The sequence below is a fragment of the Acromyrmex echinatior genome, chromosome 17 (assembly GCF_024713525.1).
Source record: "Acromyrmex echinatior isolate Ae372 chromosome 17, ASM2471352v2, whole genome shotgun sequence".
NCBI classification, from domain to species: Eukaryota; Metazoa; Arthropoda; class Insecta; order Hymenoptera; family Formicidae; genus Acromyrmex; species Acromyrmex echinatior.
Genome location: NC_141868.1, coordinates 6,685,623 through 6,707,697, shown reverse-complemented (window position 1 = coordinate 6,707,697; position 22,075 = coordinate 6,685,623). Strand labels below are relative to the sequence as shown.

At 32.7% G+C, this 22,075-nt stretch overlaps 1 protein-coding gene across 4 annotated transcripts in view; it reads left to right on the top strand.

Annotated features, from left to right (window-relative positions):
* Positions 1-22,075, top strand: part of kkv (hyaluronan synthase-like protein kkv) — a 32,710-nt gene that overhangs the window by 9,247 nt on the left and 1,388 nt on the right. The window contains exons 3-19 of one of the 4 annotated variants that reach the window (XM_011054751.2): positions 118-368; positions 1,146-1,439; positions 2,110-2,319; positions 2,789-3,133; positions 4,014-4,405; positions 4,752-5,019; positions 5,498-5,760; positions 5,916-6,126; positions 10,555-10,802; positions 11,583-11,775; positions 12,090-12,244; positions 12,668-12,973; positions 14,734-14,981; positions 16,461-16,770; positions 17,870-18,046; positions 21,514-21,675; positions 21,826-22,051. In XM_011054751.2, coding sequence (XP_011053053.2) covers positions 118-368; positions 1,146-1,439; positions 2,110-2,319; positions 2,789-3,133; positions 4,014-4,405; positions 4,752-5,019; positions 5,498-5,760; positions 5,916-6,126; positions 10,555-10,802; positions 11,583-11,775; positions 12,090-12,244; positions 12,668-12,973; positions 14,734-14,981; positions 16,461-16,770; positions 17,870-18,046; positions 21,514-21,675; positions 21,826-22,051 — 4,259 coding nt within the window. Of the gene's footprint in view, positions 1-117; positions 369-1,145; positions 1,440-2,109; positions 2,320-2,788; positions 3,134-4,013; positions 4,406-4,751; positions 5,020-5,497; positions 5,761-5,915; positions 6,127-10,554; positions 10,803-11,582; positions 11,776-12,089; positions 12,245-12,667; positions 12,974-14,733; positions 14,982-16,460; positions 16,771-17,869; positions 18,047-18,778; positions 18,956-21,513; positions 21,676-21,825; positions 22,052-22,075 lie in introns of all 4 variants that reach the window. The other 3 variants (XM_011054752.2, XM_087414944.1, XM_087414943.1) reach the window with 3 other exon arrangements.

The following is a 22,075-nucleotide window of genomic DNA, read 5'->3' as shown; positions in this document are numbered from 1 at the left end:
CTCTTCCTTTTTCTCTCGAGAAGATTTGAAAAAATAAGAAACTTATATAATGTTGATTATAAATGTTTATTTGTTAATTAATGATGTTTCGATTAATCAACAATCATTTGAATGTAGCCAACGCACGATTGTTGAAACAAAAGGATGGGACGTATTCCGGAATCCACCAATGAAGACCGACTCGAACTCGGGTTCCATGGCAAACCAGAAATGCCTAGAGAGGATGGTGCAGATAATCAAGGTCATCGTCTACCTACTTGTTTTCGTCATAGTGTTGGGAAGCGGTGTAATTGCCAAGGGCACGATTCTCTTCATGACGTCGCAACTGCGACAAGACAGAAAAATGCTCTACTGTAACAGACAATTAGGTGAGACTTGAATATAGTATGTTCCTAGTGTAAAAACTTATTAGGTGTACAAATAAGTTTCCGCCGTTTTTTATCAAAAATTAAGCATTTATTGATGTGAAATTGCTTGTTGAGTCGCTCCTAATGTAAGTGCAAGTTCTTTTTGCGTTTGGCACGAATCTTCATTCAATAATGCTTCCAATTCCGCGTCTTCGTACACTTTTAGCCTTCCGCTACGTTCTTTGTCTTCGACGTCAAATTCACCGTTCTTAAATTTTTGAAACCATTCACGACAACTTCTCTCACTTAAGGCAGCCTCACCATATGCTTCTACAAGCAATTGATGAACCTCAGCTGCAGATTTCTTCAAATTAAAGAAGTAAATCAAAAGTTCCCGCAAATGACACTTATTCGATTCAAAACTCGGCACTTTCGCACCAAAAAAAATATATGATGCTGATATAAAATCGCTAGTATTTCAAGGTTATGTTGTTGACAGATATCCAACCTTACGATATAATGTTTTACATCAGACAATTTTAACCATAGCTTGCTAGTGGCACCATCTTTTGTCAAACGGCGTCAAACTTATTTGTACACTTAATAATTTGTGTGATTCAATTCAATAAAGTAAAATAATTTCATTTTGACCAACTCGATCAACTAAAGATTGTGTATTACAAACTATAATTTTACTTTTAATTACAAAAGGGCAGAAGAAAAAGATAAAAAGAGATATTTGTAATATTCCATAATTATTTTAATCTTAATAATTATTATCGCAATGTCTTCTTGCAGATCGGGAGAACCAGTACATAGTGACACTGCCCGAGGAAGAGAGAATCGCTTGGATATGGTGCATAATAATCGCGTTCACAGTACCGGAGTTCGGCACGCTGGTACGCAGCATTCGCATGTGTATCTTCAAGTCTTGGAAGAAGCCGCAGTCGATGCACTTTCTCGTGGTTTCCATCATGGAGACATTTCACGTGGTGGGTCTGGCCTTGATGTTTCTGGCGGTGCTTCCGGAACTGGACGTCGTAAAAGGAGCGATGCTGACCAACTGCGTATGCTTCGTTCCCGGATTGCTCGGTAATTTTATTCCAATTCAATCAATTTCGTTCGATTTCATCTCGTTGAGCTTCGAACACACAGAAAGAACGATTTTGCTGAAGTGTAATCTAAAAATTTAGCTTACGAATCTGAAAATAATTTTGTTAGACAATTCAAATATTGCATTGGAATCTCGAACATCGTGAGCAATGTTGCAAAAAGTTTTGACATTCTAGCAAATAGTTTAAGCATCCTATGTAATTATCTCTTTGATCCAAACAAAATTATTTGTTTTTAGGATCAATTAAATTTTTAGATATTTTAATAAAACCATGAATACATAATAATTATAATATATAAAAAAGAAGAGAAATAATAAAAAATGCCAATAAAGCAAGAGAGAGAAAGAAATATTAAACAAAAATAAATAAAAATAAATAATTAAATATTAATCTAATCTATTACATTATTTGCATATTAATATATATAATGCGTTAATATAATTGCCGAACAGTATATTACATGTATATTATCTAGCTCTGAATACTTGATATTAAATTTAAAAAATACGGACACTTGATCTTGTTTTCAATCGCAATTGCCCGACTTTCGCGTTCGATTTTTCCACGGTTTCGTGTTACCGAGCGAATAATCATGAAAGTAGTGATTACACGAGAATAAGTGAAGTGAACGCTACATACATTCGCAGGCCTACTTTCCCACAACAAGAGTAAAGACGACTCCAAACGATTCGTCCTCGTTCTCGTCGATATCGCCGCTCTGGCCGCACAAGCGACCAGCTTCGTCCTTTGGCCCTTTCTAGACAGCTCAAGACGATCCTTATGGCTGATTCCCCTTACGCTAATTCTAGTCTCCTGCGGCTGGTGGGAAAATTACGTTTCCATACAGAGCAGGATCGGTGAGTTCTCTAATCTTTTACAATCCAAATCTTTTTATTTCAAATAGAAATAAAATTATTAAAAAAAGTTTTTAAATCTTTTGTAGAATACTAAGCTTCTGTATTGAATTAAATAATTTCAGTTGGAAAACATTTTTTGTGTAATTTGTTACAATTTTTATGTAAATTTCAAAATTTTTAAATAATTTATAATTTTTAGAAAATTTATTAGGTTTTTATACAAATTGAAATGAAATACTTTTTAGCAGTTCCGAGAAAGTCTACATCTTTTCTAGAATTTTTCATATATGTATATAAAATATTCTAAGTATTCTAAAATATTCTAAGATTTTTAAGATTTTTATTGTATAATTTTTAATAAAATCTTATAAAATTAAATTATTAAATCATATCATAGTTGACTTACAAACAACTTTTTTTAAACATCTTTCTTTATATTTTTGTCAATTTCTCCTCACATTACACACAGGTTTAATTAGATCGCTCGGCAGAGTGAAGAAGGAGATGCGATTGACGCGTTACTTCACTTATATGTTGGTGTCCGTCTGGAAGATCATGGCGTTCTTCATCAGCTCGATACTGATATTGCATATCAAAGGGGATAATGTCGGGCATCTCTTCTCCATGTTGAGCAGTGCCTTCGGCGACCATAAGATCACGGTCACTTCCATCAAGTCGATAAATAGCGGCAGTTTGCCCGATCTCTCGGAAATTCTGACGGGCGACATCACCGAGGTCGTTAACGCCGACTTCAACACGCCCATTTATGTCCTTCTGCTGCAAATCGTTGGCGCTTACTTCGCCTACGTATTTGGTGAGCGATTCATGAGGTTGAAGCTAACTTGAGGAAAGATAAGAATAATATAATCATAAAAGTAACAATAAAACTTGGGATTTGAAGCTAACTTGGAGAAGAATAAGAATAATATAATCATAGCTCTTGTCAAATAAGTATATAAGTTACACACTAGGAAGATTTAAAATGTTAAATTTATATCACATGTCCTTCCTAAACAGGCTATCCAAATGTCTGTTAATTTAAGACAAGATGAATATATTAGAAAGTAAAAAAATTATACAAATATTAATTACAAAAACACTGATACAATTTGTAAGCAATCGTGGAAGCATAATTTCTCGATAAAATTAACATATTGCGCATTTATCTTTAAATTTATATTTTAAAACATATGATTTTTATATTAGTTGTTACTCACTCATAATTGTTATTTTTAAACTAAGTATTCCGCTTAGCGCTTACAACGCTAGCATATTATTTATCCAAGTGGAACGCAGCTTAAGAAATGTTGAACATCGATTAAATCAATTTAATATAAAATATTCAAACAATAAAATCATATTACATTAAATTAAAAAAACATTCTGATATGTTAAAAATGTAAAAAAAATTTTAACGAAGGCCGCTTTTAACATAAATATAATAATAAATGCGCGGTGAAAATGTTTTTACTATAATATTTTGACCGTCTTGAGAGGACTATTTAATTAAAATTCGAATTATACATGTAGTAAAATCCTCATAGTTGAAATAACGGAAATACGGAAAAATATGAGCTAATGAGAGTTCATATTTTATAACATGGTTAACTATTTAATTAAACAAGAGATTTTCCATTGAACTCGTTGAAGATACTTATTAATTAATTAATGTTTAACATTATTTCATCATCCAGGCAAGTTTGCATGCAAGATCCTGATCCAAGGCTTCAGCTACGCGTTCCCAGTAAATCTCACGATACCGGTATCGATTTCGCTTCTGATTGCCGCATGTGGTCTTCGCAACAACGATCCATGTTTCTTCCACGGCACAGTACCGGATTATCTGTTTTACGAGTCGCCACTGCCGAACTTCCTCAATGATTTCGTATCGAAACAGTATGCCTGGGTGTGGTTGCTGTGGCTGTTGTCGCAAACCTGGATCACCCTGCACATCTGGACGCCCAAATGCGAGCGTCTCGCGGCCACAGAGAAGCTCTTCGTCGTGCCGATGTATGACTCTCTGCTGATCGACCAGTCGATGGGCCTCAACCGGAGAAGAGATGATCAACCAGAAGTCAAAGTCGAAGTAAGTATCTTCAGTTAGAACGGCTTTGAATAAAATCTTCAAAATAAAATTAATTAACGTTAATGCATGTTAATTTTTTAATTTCTTAGTTCTTAAACAATCTTTATTTAAAAATATTTTAAATGAAGATCTTAAGAATCTTAAGCAAGAATGTCTTAAATCTTTTAAATATCTTAAATAAAGATTATTTTAAATAAAAATAGAAATTAAATTAATGTTAATGTTGATTCCTTAATTTCTCAATTTTTAAAATGATGGATTATTTTAAATAAAAATATAAAATCATTGTTAACTTGAAAGTTAAGTGTTAGTTTTTAAATTAATCGGTTCGGTTTTTGATCGACAGGATCTGGCAGAAATAGAGAAGGAGAAAGGCGACGGCGACTATGAGACAATCTATGAACAGACGGACGGTTCAACCACACCTCCATCCGCGGTGAAGAACAGCGATCATGTAACTAGGATCTACGCTTGCGCTACCATGTGGCATGAAAACAAGGAGGAGATGATGGAGTTCCTGAAAAGTATCCTGCGTCTGGACGAGGACCAATGCGCGCGGCGCGTCGCCCAGAAGTATCTCAAGGTGGTCGATCCCGACTACTACGAATTTGAAAGTGAGTAATATTGCATTAGCAACTTAGGTAATGTCATTGCCTTGATAGAAAAATGTCACAACTAAAAAATCAACATTAGAGTTGCAGTTTAAATTTTAAAAATCAACATTAGAATTGCGTTTGAATTTCAAAAATTCATGATATGATTTTAACGAGTAGAATATATATAATTATAATAATTAAAAGTAATAACATGGAAAATAAATGAAGTTATGCATATTTGCTATCCTAATTAAAACATTCCCAATCAGCAGACATCTTTAAAATATTTAAATAATTATTTGATATTAAATTTTTAATATTATTTAAATATTAAGAATATATTTTAAAAACATTGTCTACTGATTGGATTCTTCCAATTCGGAATTTTTTTAATGTTCTCTTGAAAAGTTATAAATTTTGAGATGTACCACGTTTCTATCAAAACTGTGATATGTCTATCGTTCATTGCTTCACATGTGGACATGTGTTCCTTCAGCTCACATATTCTTCGACGACGCGTTCGAGTTGTCCGATCACGACGAGAATGAGTCGCAGGTGAATAGGTTCGTGAAATTGTTGGTCGGCACGTTAGACGAGGCCGCGTCGGATGTGCATAAAACGAGAATGCACGTGAGAGCGCCTAAGAAGTATCCGACTCCGTATGGTGGACGATTGGTATGGACTCTTCCTGGAAAGACGAAGATGATTGCCCATCTGAAGGATAAGAGCAAGATTCGACACAGAAAACGATGGAGTCAAGTATGCATATTATTAAAAAAATATAACTATAATAGTAAAATATAACTATAATAGTAAAATTTTTTAGAGTGTCCTGAGCACTTTATCTACTTAAAAGTTACTAAATGTAAATATTAGAGATTGCCTCATAAGAAAGTATTCAATTCTTGATTTAGGTAATGTATATGTATTACTTACTGGGTCATCGGCTAATGGAATTACCGATCAGCGTCGATCGCAAGGAGGTCATCGCCGAGAATACGTTTCTGTTAACACTCGATGGGGATATCGACTTTCAACCGGCGGCGGTGAAGCTTCTCGTGGATCTGATGAAGAAGAATAAAAATCTTGGTGCCGCTTGTGGTCGCATTCATCCAGTTGGTTCCGGTAAGTCGTTCTAGCACAAAAAATAACATGGTCATATATATTTAAACAAGTAAAAAATAATTGCAATAAATGTATTTAATCAAAACAATAATTAATGCCAAAAATTCTCATTATTAAAATGAAATAATAATAGAAATAAAGATTACTGAGAGCTCGGATATAGTAATTGTGGTTCAAACGTCTTCGTATAAAATATATTTACTTAAATAAAATCAGTCTCATTTAAACGTTCAGCATTCTCTAATCTTAACAACTATGCTCAATTAGAAATGAATAAAAATCATATCTGAGCACATTATAGAATTGTTTGGAATGGATTTCGGAATTATTTCATTTTCTCTAAAAAATACAATGTAGAAATCTAAGAAATCGGAATTAATTAAACAATCGGAATTCATTTCAAATAATTTTATAATTTTAATAGTTCAATTAATTCAGTAATTTCATTATCCATTAATTTGAATAATTAATTAATTTCAATAATTTCATTATTTTATTAATTTTAAAAAATAGTCATCATTTTTCTTTCTTCAATCCGATACTTTAGAAAAAGAGAGAGAGAGTAATACGATTCAAGCTACCTCACAAGTGCTCGTAAAAATCTGTATATTTCAAGCCGATTCCTGCAGGCGCCGTTTACTGTCCTCTCACTACCGCTCGAGGCTCGGCGGCCTAGTTGCCAATCGCGTACATTATGGCTCAGAAATGTGTCCAGAAAATATACTGGGAGCATCTTCCCGGTAAAAAATTTTTCATGCATGAATATGTATAAATATGTATAAACGTACATAAACGCGCATAAATATTCATAAACATGTGTAATTATGTATGAAATATGTTCATACATGTTCATACATTCTTTTTTTTTGTAAAATTACTTTTTAGTGTAATAGAAATAATAATGGTAATGTGAAAACATTAAAAATAATTAAAAAAGGTAATTTTCGCACTATTTGTTTTAGAAAAAAATCAAGTTTGAGGAAATGTAAAAAAATTATTTATGAATAATTATATATAAAATTATGCATAATTATGTATGAACAATTTTTTTTACATTTTTCCAAACTTGTTTTTTTTCTAAAGCAAATAATGTGGAAATTATCCCTTTAATTATTTTTTATGTTTTCACATTACTATTATTATTTCTATAATATTACACTAAAAAGTGATTTAATTTACAAAAGAAAGAAGGATATGTATAAACATGCATATATGAACATATTTCATATATATATAATTATATATGTGTAAATATTTATGCGTGTTTATATATTTTTATACATATTTATACATATTCATACATGAACAATTTTACTTCCGCCAAATCATTATTGAAATATGTTTTTTATTAAATAATTTCTATTAACATAAAACTTTCTATATATAAGTTATTCACTGTTTCTTAATGATATATTATATCTTAACGTAGTTTTCTTTTTTAAAATGTATTAGATTATGTATTTATCTAACATAGTTTTCTAATACATTTTAAAAATGTAAGAAAACTACATTAAGATGTAAGTATATCGTTAAGGAACAATGAATAAATTTACAATAGAAAGTTTTATGTTAATAAAAATAAATTATTTAATAAAAAAACATATTTCAATAATGATTTGACGGAAGGTGCGCTCCCAGTACATTTCTGGTATAGGAACACGCTCCTGAACCACAACATCAGGTGCGTTGCAAGAAGGCGTTTGCTCTTTTACCTCGAAAATCGTTCAGCAACTCGCATCTTTCTGCTACATCTCATTTTCGTTTGGTATTAACATTTCTAGAGCCAATCAAGCTGCTCGATCCATTCCGGATTCAAAGACTGAGCTCGCAGAGCTAATGCAAATTTTCGCGCCTAAATTAAATTCATAACCTGTATATTTATGATAATGTATCCAACTGATTCGTTAACACATACATTCATTTCTTTTAATACTTCTATTTTACAAATAGTGTATTTGAACTATCCATGTACACGGAATTGGAACGACGGAACGGATTTCTTACTAGAAATCAGTTCACTAACATTTCGTTCCGTAAGAAGTTTCTCTACTGTATCGGAACCACTGGAATCATGGCTGGAACGGTAGAGACGATGTGGAATCAATGGAATGTCATGTCGATTGCAAGCTATGTCGATTCAGCTATTGTTGATGGTTGAGAATTTGACAACTTTGAAGGAGAAAATTAATAATAATTCTTATTTTTCAATATGACATATCCATGTTTTATATATATAGTCCAACTATAATGCCAGCAATTCTTTAAATTATTCCGATGTACATTCTGAAGTACAATAATTGAAAAACTTCTCATGATCGGTCGTTTACATTTCAAGGACTAAATTGTCACTTGCGCCGCTTCATTCTTGTGTAAATATTGACTGTATCCAGAATTTCGTTTTTTTTGTATATTTCTGCTGTTGCAATAAAACGTTATAAGCGAAATAAAATTTTCGCACACTCTTAAGTATCAGAATAGCATGCCAACATTTCTTGCTTGTCACAATAATTTTAACATTAGTAATAACATTACTTCTTCATCCATCATTGTAGATTTACAAAAAAAGTTTCTGAATATTCGTTTCAATTTTTAGATTCAATCAACTCAGCTGAACATTCCATTCCGTTCCGTAAAAATTTTCTCTACCCATCCCATGTTGCCGGAACGCAATGGAATTTTAGTAACAAAATATATCTCACTCTTATAATTTAGTATTTTTTATTCAAAGTAATGTTATATAGGTGAGATAACACAAATTATGCATATTACTGCTTTAGTCGCATTAAAATAACGAAATATCGATTAAATTAAGCAAATTAGCTTGCGACCGAGGCGACATTCCGTCCGTTTTCATTCCGTTCCGATTACATGGGACGAATAGAGAAACTTCTTACGGAACAGAATTGTAGTAATCAAAATCTCTAGTAACAAATCCGTTCCATCGTTCTGATTCCGTGTACATGGGACTGCACCCTTACTCTGTCACAGTATAAGTACATACACTGTATAAACACTGAACTTTTTATATGGTCCCCAATTTTTAGTGCGCATTTACATGATTTCCAACTAGGAATGTAGCTGCTTTTAGCAAGTTTAAAATTGCAGGTTAGGTTAGATTAGCTGGATCTCCTTCCTATAAAATATAATTAACCCTTTCGCCTATATTGTGTGAGACTCGTAGTAAGGAAATCGGGCCAAACATGAGTACCACGGGCCGTGGTACGTCGTTCATACAAAGCTTAATTTTTTTTTAATTTATAAAAGAAAAGTATGGCAAAAGGTTAATAAAATTAAGTTTTACTAAAAAATTAAATCAAACTTTTTCGGAGACGCTATATTGTATAGACTATTATATTTGTATACGATAAAGTATTCTCGTAATAAAGTATGCATGTGTGCGTGTGTGTGTGTGTGTGTGCGCGCGCGCGCGCGTGTGTGTGTATTATTAAATTACAACTTCACATTTTATTACAATTTTTATGCAATATATTATTTTTTCATACATAATTATTCAATTATAATTTTCAATTATATTATTTTTATACAGGGTGTCTGGAAATAATCGCCAAATATTTCATATTTGGACAGATAGAGAGGACTAAACTGAGTCGAAAAGTCCTCTACCATTTTGTGAGTTTCCCCAATAGTTAATGAGATATTAATTCTTAAAGATAGCCGAATATGCGCGTCTGCCCGGCCTACTAAATGTATATACGCGTCCCGCGCCGCGCACACCGCTGCGAGCCTCCTATTTGGCGATTATTTCCAGACATTATTTCTTGTATAATGTTCATTAACATTATACTATTAGATAATTCTGATTTAAAAATACAGTATACTCGCTATAAACAATTTTCACACGGCCGAATTATATCTTTTTTTTTTTAGAAAATTCATTCTTTAGTTTTATAAAAACTCAAATTTATAAGCGCCTTTCCAATCTACAACATGGCGGCGAATCATGTGATTTGGGACCTACTACATCAAAGGTGCCGACGCTCAGTGTCCATACTGTATATACTTAATATTGTGGCTCTGAATCGGAATTACGTAATTTTTGATACCCGGATTGCTCGAAGATCACGTAATCAAGCTCGCCATCTCAGATTTACATTGCCGAACACCTGTGTCGGCTGTATTTCAAATTTACTGCTAGCACTGAAAATGCAGTTTATATTACGTGCATTATACTGGCAGTCAATTTTGGAACACAGCCGTCACTCGCGCGATTGGCAACTAGACCGTCAAAATGTGCAGATCAGTGCAGATTTTTGCGAGCACTCTAAACCAACATAGTGACAACTTTATAGGATTTGCGCAGTCTAATTTTTCTTACGCCCATGATTGATCCAACAAAAAAAAATAAATTGAATTAACTATTGCAATCATATAAACGATCACAAACAAGATGTTTCGCAAATATTCTAGGCCCTATGGTATGGTATCAAATGTTCGAGTACGCGATCGGTCACTGGCTACAAAAGGCTACCGAACACATGATCGGCTGCGTGCTCTGCAGTCCCGGATGCTTCTCACTGTTCCGTGGTAAGGCATTGATGGATGACAATGTGATGAAAAAATACACGACTAAGTCTGACGAAGCGAGACACTACGTGCAGTATGATCAAGGAGAGGATCGTTGGCTATGCACGTTGCTATTGCAACGAGGCTACAGGGTATGCACTGATCTCGTCACTACATGGCTTCATCCTGTCTGACATACATTATTATATTTAATTCATTGCAATTTAAAATGGAGTAAAAAATACTCATATATTTTCTTAAAAATTAACACAATGTCATCGCTTATTTCGAGCTATAATTAAATTAACTTTAAAATAATATAATTAACAAACGTTTCGGCTTACAAAGCCTTTTTCAGTGCTACAACGATAGAGATACAATCTTAAATTAACGAATAAAAAATAACGGATACAACGAAAATTTAAAAACCATCAATGGTGAAGTGTCATACAATAGTATAAAAAAATATAAAAGAATATAAAAACATATAAAAAAAATTCGAACGTCAATAAATATCCCGTCAAATGAAAATAAGCTAGGAACATTTGGATACTTCAGTTAAATCGTTTGATACAAGTCTGTGACAAACTGGATTCTCGATTTCAACCGAGAAATTTGGCAAATCTATTTTACCGATGAACATAATTAATCTACTATTGACTGAAATTGTATCCATTATCCTTTATTCGTTAATTTAAGATTGTATCTCTGCGTTGTAGCATGAAGAAGGCTTTGTAAGCCGAAACGTTTGTTAATTATATTATTTTAAAGTTAATTTAATTATAACTCGAAATAAGCTATGACATTGTGTTAATTTTTAATTCATTACGTTATAATTGATTTATTATTATTATAATTTTGTCTTCATAATAGTTTTATTATATTAATATAATTATTTTAAAATTTATCTTATTTTTTATATTGCACTCCAGGTGGAGTATTCTGCAGCGAGTGATGCTTATACCCATGCACCGGAAGGATTTAACGAGTTCTACAATCAACGACGTCGTTGGGTACCCTCCACCATTGCAAATATTATGGATCTGCTGATGGACGCGAAACGTACAATCAAAATTAACGATAATATCTCACTGCCTTATATTTCGTATCAAATTCTACTGATGGGCAAGTACTTCTTTCAATTCTCTTTCTATTCTCTGAATTATACATTGTTCTTCACTCACTATGTTGAATATTAGATTTCATTTGAATTAAATCAGATTATAATTAAATATTTGTATAAAATTAATTTTATGTTTTTTATTAATTAAAAAATATTTTAAAACTATTAGAATATTTTAATTTTACGTTGTAAATGCATACAATATATCTGTATATCTAGAATATATTATCATTTTAAATATTGGGATATAAAAATACTTTGAATTTTAATTAAAAGGTTCATCGATTAAAATATCTTTGTGCTTTAAATAAAACAGGTGGTACGATTCTGGGACCCGGCACGATCTTCCTCATGTTGGTGGGTGCCTTCGTAGCTGCCTTCAAAATTGACAACTGGACCAGTTTCTACTACAACATCATTCCCATCTTGCTCTTCATGATCGTCTGCTTCACGTGCAAATCGAACGTACAGGTAAGTATTTCCCTTTTGATTTATCGCGTTTGTGTACAAGTGTCCGTGCATATCCGCTTTATGTCGCGCATTTTGTGATCGTCCTTCGCTCGTGGAATTCACTTTCATCAGAACCAAAATTCTTAATTATAATATCACATAATATATAATAATATATCATAATAATAATAATATATTCTTTCACGCAGTGTCAATTCATTTTCCGTATAGCATTTGCGACTTTTGACGTATTACTATCCAAGGAACATACCAAGAAAAAATAAAAATGATGACTCTTGATTACAAATTCACTATTTATTGATGTTAAAAATCAAAAATAAAGTAATATTGATGTTTCGTTAACTTTTGTGTGTTCTTTGAGTCAAATCCGTTCCAAAAATGTTTTCAAAGGACAGGAAGGAATTAAATGTGAGTGGTTTTCAGCTTTTATGCGCCCAGATCCTGTCGACGGCGTACGCGATGATCATGATGGCGGTGATCGTAGGTACTGCCCTACAGCTTGGCGAGGACGGCATAGGCTCGCCCTCGGCGATCTTCTTAATATCATTATCGAGCTCATTCTTCATAGCAGCCTGCCTACATCCGCAAGAATTCTGGTGCATCGTGCCCGGCATCATATATTTATTGTCCATTCCGTCTATGTATTTGCTCCTCATACTGTACTCCATCATCAATCTTAATGTTGTATCCTGGGGCACCAGGGAGGTCCAAACGAAAAAGACCAAGAAGGTTCGTCAGTGTCGATCCTTTTTTTTCCATTTTTTAAATTTATTTTTTTACTTTGACACTGAGTCGTAACTATATAAATAGAAGTGTAATTCTGGTGAATGGGGCTTTGAAATGGTGAAGGTTCAGATTTTTAGATCCTCACTTTGATATTTTTTTCCAGGATATAAATACAATATCAGCGTTGTTACGAAAAATATTAAACACCTCATATTTCGAATTTATTTTAATTATGAAATTATGAGTTGCTATGCAAAGTAAGAATAACTTCTCAGTTGATACCAACTAAAAGTCTAAGTTTATTAAAAATAATACTTTTTTAACACAAAGAAGATTATGTTCCATGAAAAAGAGAATCAGTATCTAATAATATTTTTACTTAAATCTTACAATTTTCTAGTTCAATGTTTATTATATTTTCCAGTTAATATTATTTATCAAATAAATAGGATCTATTATCTCACGTTTAATTTTATTAGTAAAGCACTTAAAGCAACTTTAATAATCTTCAATTCACGAACCAGATGAGGCTGTATTCCGGAAATAAGGAGATGATCTCGAGATTCCCACGTTAAATGAATCAATCCCCAATCATTCGCTTCGTCGAGAACGTCACGCTTCAGCTTTAGCTTTGCTTAACTCAGAACTGAAAAGCGACTAACGCACACGAAGGTTTGCGGTCTTTAATGACAGGTGGTAATAGCCGCCGTGATCAGCACCATATACGCGATCGTGATGACCGCGGTGATCATTGCATTCGCGATAAATATCATACAGGAGAGCGTAATGTCGCCAAGTGCGTGGTTTCTGTTCCTCATGTTGGGCGAGTTTATGATTGCGGGCCTTCTACACCCGTACGAAATCAATTGCCTGCTGCACGGTCTGATCTATTACCTGGCGGTGCCCTCGATGTACGTGCTATTAATCACATATTCACTCTGCAATCTCAACAACATCTCATGGGGCACGCGGGAAATTGTAACAAAGAAGAACAACATGGTAATTAATCTCGCTCCCTTTACTAATTCCAATTGATTTATACTGGTTCGAGTGTTCCTGTCGACTTTCGCAACTTTGTACATACATAGATATTAGAATATTATTTATGCTTTTTAATTAACCCGTTAGAAAATTATGATTAAGGCGCGTCGAAAATTTTAATTTATTACTGTCTAATTTTTTTTAAGTGGAATCGCACTTTAAAGGGTTAAAACTGAGCTAATCTTGAAAAAAGTGACTCAATTTTCAGTCTTTAAAATTTCACTTTTTAAAATGAAATTCACTATAAAATTAAGATTTCTATAGAAAATTAAAAAATATAAGAAATTAAAAGTTTTAAGAATTTTATTAATTTGAGTCAATTAATTTTAATGATCTGCAATTGGTTTTGCAAGTGGTTCAGTTAGAATTAATGATAAAATTGTAAAGATATTGGATATATTATATAAATTAAATTAGAAATAAAATTTGACGTACTTATTAATTTAATTATTAGATAATTAAAATCTTGAAATGTACAATTAAATGTATAAATATAAAACTAAATGAATATGAATTTAGAAAAAAGATTATTTATTACTAAAACTTTATTCCACTCATAATGAAATATTTTTCTTAAAGGCAAATCGTTTGTGGATGGTTGCTTTGGTTTATTAATATTCTACTGTATATATGATCTATTTAACTAATTTAATCCCTCACAACTTAACGAGAAACATACGGCGACTAAGTTTCCGTTTATCATGATCGTTTGTGCGATTCAGGAACTCGAGCAAGAGAAGCGAGAAGCAGAGGAGGCAAAGCGTAAGGCCAAGCAGAAGTCCTTGCTTGGCTTCTTACAGAATGGTGCGGGTAACAACGATGACGATCAGGGATCCATCGAGATATCATTGGCCGGCTTGTTCAAATGCTTGCTATGCACCCATGGAAAGCCATCCGCCGAGAAACAACAACTCGTAGCAATCGCTGAGTCGCTCGAGCAGCTCGGCAAAAGGCTCGAGACTATCGAAAGGTAAGAAAGAATCTGCATAAGAAGGTATTTGAATTGACGAAAGATCGTCGAAAATCATAGAGACGTAAAATGATGTCTTTAGAGAGATCTCGTAAAAGTGAAAGGCACTTCAGATTACGAAGCGAGAAAGATTCAGAATTGTGTGAGTAACGTTTGAAAACACTAACGCTAGAAAATATCAGAACTCTATAAAAGTAGATTAAAAATATCTTTTTGATTCACATTGAAAAAAAATTTACTAAATCTTATTACTTATTTCTTTGAACAGTGCTAAATAAATATTTACTTATATACTAAATATGTTTATTTAAATTTAGTGTTTTTTTCAATATATATATAAAGCAATGTCATTACATTATTTTTTGATTTTCTACAATAAACCTAAATTTAAGTTTTAAGTAAGAAATTGACTAATTATTATAGTCAATTGTTCTAATCTTCACTATAGTCAATTGTTCTATCTTCTTGTATTCTTATTAACCAATACTACGTAAAATATTATGTTCTTGTTCATTTTTTTAGTCAAGTTAACAACTTTTTTCTCAGTGTATCAAGTATCTACGCAAATTGTACATATTTTTACCAGCAAAATTGTTTTGTCACTAAATAAAACTATTAGTTAACTATTTAACTAAATAGTATTATTTAACTAAATAGTTTTATTTAGTGACAAAACAATTTTGCTGGTAAAAATATGTACAATTTGCGTAGATACTTGATACACTGAGAAAAAAGTTGTTAACTTGACTAAATGCAATTAGTTTGTAGTGATTATTTAGTTCAAATATTTACATATTTAGGTGTACAACTTTGCTTCCGCCGTTTTCCTATAGATGGCTTTAGCGGTAAGTGGTGGTCGAAATAAATAGATCATAGACGTCATACAATAAACTTGGGCATCTGTCAACATAACCCCATAGAAACATTAGTAGATTTGTGTCTGTATCATAAAGTTGTTCTCGATTAAAAATGTCAGTTTACGAGCCAAATTCTCGTCATTTGCGGGAGGTTTTAATTTTCTGCTTCAATATGAAGAAATCTGCGATTGAGGCTCATCGAATGCTCTCAAATATTTATGGTGAGGCCTAATAGTGAAAGAACGTGTCGTGAGTGGTTTCAACGCTTCGAGAACGATGATTTTGACGTCGAAGACCGGCATAGTGGTGGAAGAGAGAAGATTTTCGAAGATGCAGAATTGGAGGCATTGATCAAGACTCGTGTTAAAATGTCGAAAAATGTGTCGAAATATAAATGCGTAGTCCATTTAGTGGCCCATTTTTGTTCAGTAAATAGATTCAGATTTTGCGCATCTTTTGTCCGCAGTAACTGCAAACAAAGCATTCCCTTGATTGAAATCCTAAGTAGTTTTATTTAGTTTTATTTAGTTACTGTAGACAGAGTTAATATAACTATCTAATGATTGTTCAAAAATGCATAAAATTTCTACCAAAGTTAATTTTGTGATTTTTTTTTTTTAAGAGCGGTAGATCCTCACAGTCAGGTTTCCGGACGAAGGAGACCCTCTTCCGTGGGTTCGCGCACCGCTGATCACTTGGGTGCCATCGGCGAAGATCCCGAGGACGAGGAGGGTAGCGAGACAGAGACGGTGACCAGTCAGAATACCGAAGGTAATCGTGATGGCAGCAACTTCCTCTCGAGACCGTACTGGCTAACCGACAAGGGTCTGAAGAAGGGCGAGGTGGACGTGCTATCGATGCAGGAAGAGCAGTTCTGGAAGGATCTGTTGGAGAAATATCTTTACCCGATTGATGAGGACAAAGCGGAGAAGGTAACATGACGATACACTGGGACTTTATTCAATTTTTTTCTTAAACTTGTATTGAAAAGAAATATGCGAAGGAATTTATTAAAATTTATTTTCTAAAATCATTTGTAATTTTTAATTTTAGGGATTCAGTCATTTTTTACTATTATATTTTACATTTTTTTTTTTTACGTGTAGTAATCAAAAAGGTTTTTATTTATACTTCAACTTGAAATTTTATAAGTTTTTACAAAACAATATAATTAATATAATTACAAAATTAAAAATAAAAATTACATGTATTGAAGAAAAGACCAATTATTTTATACTTTATCATCATATTGCAAAAATAAAAATGATTAGAAAATCATCATATTACAAAAATAAAAATGAGAAAATTTGAGAGGCCGAGTGAAAATCTTTCCAGAGCTTCTACTTCTCAAATCTTCTCAAATTCTAACCATTGTTATTTTTAATTGTTTACTGTGTTTTCACATTATTCCTAAAAGAATTTGTAATTGTTTTTTATATATCTGAGAATGACTCAATCTTGTAGCCGAAATATATTATGTAAATTCTTGTTATTTTTGTAATATGATGATTTGTAAAGTATAAAATAATCTTTTCTTCAATATATGTAATTTTTATTTTTAATTTTATAATTTTTTACTCTTATTGCCGATATATTAACTCTGTTATTACTATAAGAGTCCTTTACTTTATTATTCTAATGTAATTACTATGAATTAATTTTGTGATACAATAAGAAAAAATTTTTTTCGAGACTAGAATGACTTTTCTCGCAATAAAATCCGCGATACGTCTTTGTTACTGCAAGCTGTTGATCAAGGATGAAAAAATAAATTTACGAAATTCGTAAATAAATTAAATTCGTAAAATAAATTTACGAAATTCTTTGTAAAGCCAAATAAACAATTAAATCAAGCAATTTGATCCAAATAAAATCAAAATAGAAATTGAAGAAAATATAATAATTAAATTGATTTGAACCAAATTGAAAGTTTGCTCCTTGAAGTAAAATTTTTATGTTTCGCAGAGAGTATTTATTTATTACGCATTTTTCATCTATTTGAATTAATATACGCCATGCTGCTCCGATCAGGCACGAATCGCCAAAGATCTAAAGGACCTACGCGACCAGAGTGTCTTTGCGTTTTTTATGATGAACGCCCTCTTCGTCCTGATCGTCTTTCTGCTGCAATTGAACAAAGACTTGTTGCACATCAAGTGGCCATTCGGCATCAAGACGAACGTCACATATGATCATACTACTATGGAGGTAAAACCAGCTCCGTCGGCGCCTCGTATCCTCGATCATGGCTTTATCTCAAGCACATTAACGATATGAACTTGAACTTCAATTTGAATCTGTGTGTTAACTTTTAAACGCCTCACTAATAGAGCAATACATATGGCATATCCTACCCAATTTGATTATAAAAATATAAACATATCATAAAAAGATTTTTTAATCGAAACACTAGACATTAAATGATATCAACAAACACATATATATATATATATATTTTATTAACAAAATAGATAGCCCACAACTTGAAATATTTCAGAAGATTTTTATGAATTTTTTAAAAAATATAAATATGTTCAGGAAATCAGAGTTTTTTTTGAAGTATCCTCTTCTTACAATATTTGCAGTATTTCTAAAATATTTTCGTGAAATATTTTAAAACGTTTTACAAATGTTTACAAATATTTCAGAAATACATCAAACAATGATTCATATAAATATTTCATGAATGCCGTGTGGGAATAATGGAAAAAGCATTGGAAAAGCATTAAGGAACGAAAAGCTGGATATGTCATACTGAAAAGGCGTTTAAAAGTTAGATTTACGAGACAAATGATCGATCAAACGGATTATTAACTGAGATAACGAAGGATCGACGGATCGATGGACTGATCGACGGAGTCTTTTATACTTACTATTCTAATCTTGTGCCGTCTCTTTTTTTCTGTTTCTCTCGCATTTCTCTCCACGCACACGCAACAGACCCGCATCGCCGCCGATCTAATAGAACTACGCAACAAGAGCGTGTTCGCGTTTCTAATGTTCAATGCGTTGTTCGTTCTGATCGTATTCTTGCTACAGCTGAACAAGGATCAGCTGCACGTTGTCTGGCCGCTCGGCGTCAAGACCAACATCACCTACGTCGAGGAAACCTCGGAGGTATCCGATGATCAAGCATCAGGGAAAAAGATTAAGTCGGTGCCAGGGTGGTGTTCCATACACACGGTGTCTCGTTAAAACCGCCCTCGATACGCCCGGATGATCATTTCTAACATTTTCTTTTATTAAGGCTCCTGATTAGTCAGCATGCAATTCAAAATCAGTCGGCGGCCTGGCGAAATGTGACGAAATCGGTAGCCATACATAAGCAGGACCCATGTACATAGGCTTGTGTGTGTGTGTTACAACGTCTTGTCAAGATAAATGGCTGAACTTATAGGCGTGGAAAAGTGACGTTTTGACAACAAAATTTATGCTGCAAGCTATTTCGTTATTATTTGCTTAATTGTGAAAATGTGCCGTGTCTCGTACTTAAGAAAGTACTAAAAATGGGCACAAACTATAGTTACCCTGAAATTTTATACGTAAAAGTATATATTTCATTAATTTCAACAGTTGTTCAAACCGTGTGTTTCTACCGAAATTAGATTCACTTTATCTCCCTTTTATGATCATTTACTGCCCATTAAGGGAGAAAAGAACAGTTTCTGCCTATTTTTACAGGTATTTTAAAGCAATCTTGTCATTTATCCAAATTGTCTTTATTTATAAATGGCTTGCAGCATAAATTAACGTGTTATTTCTCAACGGCCGCCGCGATTAGTCAGGAAGAGCCTTAAGACTAAACTTCGCAAATAAAACTCGTCAAAATTAGCAAATATTTAATATAAGAGATTAATTAATAAATTATCTTCGTTATTATATAATTCTATTATTATTTTTAAAAACTATAATTACTAATATAATTACCAACAAGTAATTAATTAGTTAAAATTAATGAATTAATTAGTTAATTAAATTAATTCAAAGATAATTAATAAAAATCGTAATAATAATAATAATAAAAGTTTGCTAAAAATTATGTTGCTCAAGTATTCTGAAAATATTTGTTGATTCTTTATTTTGAATTTTGAATTTTCGTGTCTCTAGGCTTTTGAATCTAAGAAAATTTGGAGTGTCTCGAAATTATCGGTTTATTGGATTACCTGAGCATCCCAACGCGTCGGGGGCGAGTACTATATCTCGGTGATGACGTTGCACCTGATTCAATATATACATACATTGTTATGTCATTAACCCAACTGACTCGTTTGACAGCACGTGGAAAGTCTTCGATTAATATTCTTATGCACAGGTACTTCACATGGGTCGGATGGAATGGAATGGAATGGCGTGGGAGACGATTTCTAGTGATCCCGACTAGAAATAACCAGAGATTAATGTCACAATAACATCTTCCCGTTTGCCTCTTCTCACCAAAATGATACGAGATCGATTCATGAAATTAAATTAATTTTTATTAATTTAATTACATATTGACGTAAAAGTAGAGACGAACATCGAGAGATCTATTTATCTCGAATTAAAGCTAATAATTTTTGAGCAGAAATAATTCTTCAATTCTCGATTTTGTAAAAAAAATAATTTTACGCTTTTATTCTATATGATATTTAAAAATTATTAATTTTATTTTATCATCTAAATTGAATAATGCCTAAAGATTATTAGTAATAATTATTATTACGTGAAAATTGTTACTATTATTAAAATATTGATACATTTCTAATATAAATTTAAATGTCATTAAAAAACTAATATTAATCCACAATTTAAATTATTATTAAAAATTTAACTGAGTAGTATTAAACGACATGAATTTGTCTCTCTATGTAAGAGTCTTAGAATTGTAGAGACTCTACAAAGCCTCTTGGACCTGTAGAGCCTCGGATCTGCATTTCTTTTCTCGTTTGTTTGTGTATCTAACTTTGACCATGCACCATACTGTCAGTTGTGGCAGCGAACGAGCACCACTAACGTACGCGTAACGCGATGGTTGCTTTCAGTGTCTTCGCATCGGGGATTCAACCGAGCCCGTCTTACGTCATTCATAAGTCTATGTATGCGCGTGTATATATTTTGTATATGTATGTACATAAGTGTGTTAATCTTAACACGCACGAAAACATTGATGATTACGGAATCTTAACTGCTAACGACCTGTTCTTATATTTAATTGTTTTTAATCGATGCACGCTCTCACCAAGAAACAATTTCTGATGGCGATCGATCGATTATTACCGTTTTTTGTCGAATAATAATTTTAAGTAAAGTTTCTTACAAATCGCGAAAAAATATAATTGTAAAATTTAAAATCAGCTCAGATTAATTTAAATTAGCTTATTTTAATAACTTTTTAAATTAATTTAATTAATTTAATTAATTAAATTTAAAAAATTAGAATTTAATTAAAATAATTTTTAAAAATTGTCAAAAACCGCTGATTTAATGATTATTAAAGTTTAAATTGTTATTAAAGTTACTATTACATTAGTAAGTTAAAATTTTAAAGTTTTTTGGAGATTAAATAAAATAAAGTCTTTATTTTAAATTAAATGAGTAGACGTATCTACTTGATTTCGATTACCACAGGCATTGCTTCTTAAAAATAATGCTTGATCGCGTATCGCAACGTATTTTACACACGTATGATTTTTCAGGTGCACATCTCGAAGGAGTACCTACAACTCGAGCCAATCGGTCTCGTATTTGTCTTCTTCTTCGCGTTGATATTGGTCATACAGTTCACCGCGATGTTGTTCCATCGATTCGGAACACTAGCCCACATTCTGGCCAGCACCAGCTTAGACTGTTACAAGAAGGTGCATTTACATTTCTTATAAAATTATACGCGTTGCAAATAGTTGCATGAGTTTGTCGTTTCAACTTAAAATTAGTAAAAACGATGAACTTCTTGTAATAACTTGATATTCTTTGAGCTGCTTCACGTGAATGCTTAATGATCTTCATAGACAAAGGATCTCTCTGAGGAAGCCTTGTTGTCGAAACACGCAGTTGACATAGTGAGAGACCTCCAAAGGCTGGACGGAATAGAAGGTGATTACGAGGAGAGTGGTAGCGGGCCCGGTAGACGAAAAACGATCCGGAATCTGGAAAAGAGTCGTAGAAAGACGCAGGCGATCAACACGCTCGACGTGGCCTTCAGGCAACGTTTTTTCAGCATGAATGAGGGCGCAGGTAAGCAAAAGACGAATGACTCCC